Source organism: Gymnoscopelus braueri, assembly GCF_963280865.1.
Source record: "Gymnoscopelus braueri genome assembly, chromosome: 15".
Taxonomy (NCBI): Eukaryota; Metazoa; Chordata; class Actinopteri; order Myctophiformes; family Myctophidae; genus Gymnoscopelus; species Gymnoscopelus braueri.
This window is the reverse complement of record NC_137620.1, coordinates 1,625,720-1,629,120: the sequence shown is the minus strand read 5'-3', so window position 1 is coordinate 1,629,120 and position 3,401 is coordinate 1,625,720. Positions and strand designations below refer to the sequence as shown.

The 3,401-nt window shown below is 39.6% G+C and overlaps 1 protein-coding gene across 1 annotated transcript; it reads right to left on the bottom strand.

The window, feature by feature from the left end:
- Positions 1 to 438: 438 nt before the first annotated feature.
- LOC308102196 (uncharacterized protein) lies at positions 439 to 3,102 on the bottom strand (the record flags this gene model as incomplete). Its single annotated transcript, XM_080451797.1, has 7 exons — positions 3,004 to 3,102; positions 2,839 to 2,907; positions 2,180 to 2,336; positions 1,481 to 1,658; positions 1,312 to 1,388; positions 1,035 to 1,221; positions 439 to 569 (listed from the first exon to the last, which is right to left on the bottom strand). The coding sequence occupies exons 4-7, from the start codon at positions 1,653 to 1,655 to the stop codon at positions 439 to 441; spliced, it is 570 nt and encodes a 189-aa protein (XP_080307923.1). The 5' UTR covers positions 1,656 to 1,658; positions 2,180 to 2,336; positions 2,839 to 2,907; positions 3,004 to 3,102.
- Positions 3,103 to 3,401: the final 299 nt, after the last annotated feature.

Here is a 3,401-nt window from a genome sequence, read left to right as displayed (position 1 = left end):
TTTCGGAATGGAGAACTGTCCCCGATGATATCAGCCAACTTTTCACATGCAGCAGTACCTGTCACACATAAGGATAACTTGGTTCAGTAATAGTTGTAACACAGAAAAAGGAAGTAAAATGTAATCTATGTTACCATCATTTTGTGCAAATAAAGTCAAATAAATTGCCAATGTTGCATCAAAGAATTTTGTACATACTTGGTTTGAGCCACTGTCTGGCCTGGTCACCCACAAGAGGCAAATGGAGGCATTCAGGAAAGTCTTCATCATCGTGCGAGTGAACGTCCTGCACATGATTTGCCACCGACTTCCATTTGGCTACAATTTCCCTCCCAGATGACGATGAGGAGCCACACCAATAGAAATGGTTGACCACACTTTTCTTCCAGTGGCCAAGTTCTTTGCAATCCCTCGTTTTGGCAAGAGCATCAATTTTCTTCATGGGTCGCACTGTGTAGTCCCCCTGCTTGTACCGTGGGTACAGGATGTGCCATCTGAGCTCACCATCACTGGTTGTTGCTTGAAGCCGCTTGCTGTTCTCGTTGTAGTGAATGGCTGCCAACTGAGTTCTACAATAGGACAAGACACATGTACACATGTGAAGACACATGTGCGACATTTTCACCCGTCTTGCATATCAAAAATGTTATTAACCAAATCTCTTCGCCGAAAATAGCTGAGCTACACAACAAGTGTAGTGCATCGCAATGTGTTGTGAGCTAGTAGCTTACAATGCTGTTGTAATCTATAACTCATTGGAAAACAATGTTGTCTTGTGTTGTACAATATGTACAAATAGGGATGCTATGTAATGTAACGGGATAGGGACGCTAGGGTTCATGTGGTTTAAAAGCCACACTTTTCTTCCAGTGGCCAAGTTCTTTGCAATCCCTCGTTTTGGCAAGAGCATCAATTTTCTTACCAACTCCTACACAAAAAATACAGAGTCATCCTAAATCTTTGGAACAAAGACTGGTAAATTAGACTAATATGTTTACTGCACATTGCACAATATTCAAGCAAATTATGGATACCTTTTCCCATGTGCCATGGATCGAAGCGGTGGTCAATCTCGGGCTTCGATTTCAGGAACTTCATCACCCCTGAATGCCTGTCAGTAACTATTGATTTAATAGTACTGAGCCAATTCACTTTCAGGTGGTCAAGACTCTTTATAAGCCCCTCCTTCTCCATCCGCGCGCTATTTCCCACCTCGTTGCTCTGAAATTACAAATCAGAATAGTTTCCATAACTGTAATGACAGATGATGGTATGCATGTACATTGTAACACTGAGACACTAAACTTGTACCTGAATGAGTTGAATATCAATCATCTTGTTGGCACGAAGATCCATCACACTGTAGGTCCCATATTTGGCACAGTATCCTGGGGGAGGGAGGGGGGATATCAGTTGATCTTTAAAAAATATTTAAAAACATCCATCAAAGGAAGGTCACTATACTGTATACAGTACATACCGGGAGAGTCACAGCGCATGTCCCCTCCAAGAACAACATCCCCTCTAGCAACGGCCTCTCTGATGGTGTGCCTCTGCTCTTCTGTCCAGTGCCAGTTGATGGCTGGGAAGAGAAACCTTCTCTGGTGCTTGAGGTATGTCGTGTGGCAAATCCCCACGATATGAAATGCCTTCATGAACTACAGTAAAAAATACAAATACAAATATACACATATATATACATACAAGTTATAAATATGACACCACAGCACATTACATACTTTCAAATAATTTGATCAAACTGCTCTCACCTTTTCCACTTTTAAGAAGGAGGACCCAGTGAAAAGCACTGCTGCAGCCAGCTGTAGGTTTCCAGCTGGTATGTTTTTGGCATATGGCTGACTGTCCCACTGGAAGTGATAATCACAGTGACCACACTTTTGGTCCACATGCAGCAATGTTCCCACCGTCCTGGTTCTCAGAGAACATGATCTTGAGCAGACAGGGCATTTCCTGAACAACTCCATCAAGTTCTCTTCATAGACAATGAATTTTCTCATTGTCTGAGGTGGTGTCTCTATTATTGTGCTATAGAAAACAGGTTTTAAAGATACATTGTTAATTATGTATGTTGTCAGGGTTGTCAAGGAAAACATAATAAAAAAACATAAAAACATAATTTCTCCATGAAAAGTAAAATGATAAATACTTTGAGACCTACCTGTCATTGTAGGCTGAGGAACCCGTCTCCTCTAACCGATAGTCAGGGTCGACCTCTGTTCTTGGCCTTTTGGCAGGAGAGGTGAGTGTTGAGAGGTCAGAAGTGGAGGCTTGAGAGGAAACTGGAGTGGAGGCTGCCAGCGGACTTTGCTGTAGATCTAATATAAGAGTAAAGTCCAACATTAGAAAAAGTGAAACGTTGCCTTTATTCATATTTACATGAAAACTGTACACCACCAGGGTAAAAAGATTATCTTCAGTTCATTTTGAACCCAGTAGTTAAAATCACAGTCACAGGGTCATTTACATACTATACAAAGGACAGACAGACAGACAGACAGACAACTATGTGCGCTACTGATTGATCTCAAGACAAAACTAAAACATTCTTGTGCAGGTATAGCATGACCCTTCCGTGACCCCAAACATGAATCTGGTTCAAACCATTTCAAGCACAAAATAACAAAAGCAGTGTTCACTAATAACTCTGCAGTCAGAGACAACAAGGTGTCCACTTAGTAAATGCAGTCCTCAGGTGACATAAAACAATACAATATCACATTATAATTTAAATTGGAACACTATACCATCAAATATTGTTATACTGATGAAAGTCATAAAGATATTGTGACATATTTTGGCCATATCGCACAGCCCTACCTTGCACAAGTGTTATTGCAGGATCAGTGCTGCACGCTTTGTGTCTGACCCGTCGGATGACTTGAGTACCTATGACAGTAGACATTACAAAAGGGATTACTCACAAATCAAGACATTGGTTATAGCACGAATATGGGGGTTATATGAACAGAGACATAAACTCACTCTTGCTTCTTCTTTCAGGCTTCTTGCGGTATTGCACACCAATATCCCTTGTGTCAGGAGAGGTTTGACAGCCGACGTCCCTGGAAGCAGGCGTTTCTGTCTGGCATCCCATCTCCTGGCATACCTTAGGCTGTTGTAATTGTAAATACAATTATTGTAAATCACCTGATCAGTTGACACCAAATTATTAATTTGTGAATGACAATGATAGAAGACATGGGTAAATAATACATAAATCAGTTCACAAAAAATAATATTTTGCATCAGATATAGTGCAGAGAAAAAAAAGAATAATAATAATAATTTATATATATATATATATATATATATATATATATATATATATTTATATATATATACATACAATATAATATATATATATATATATATATATATAT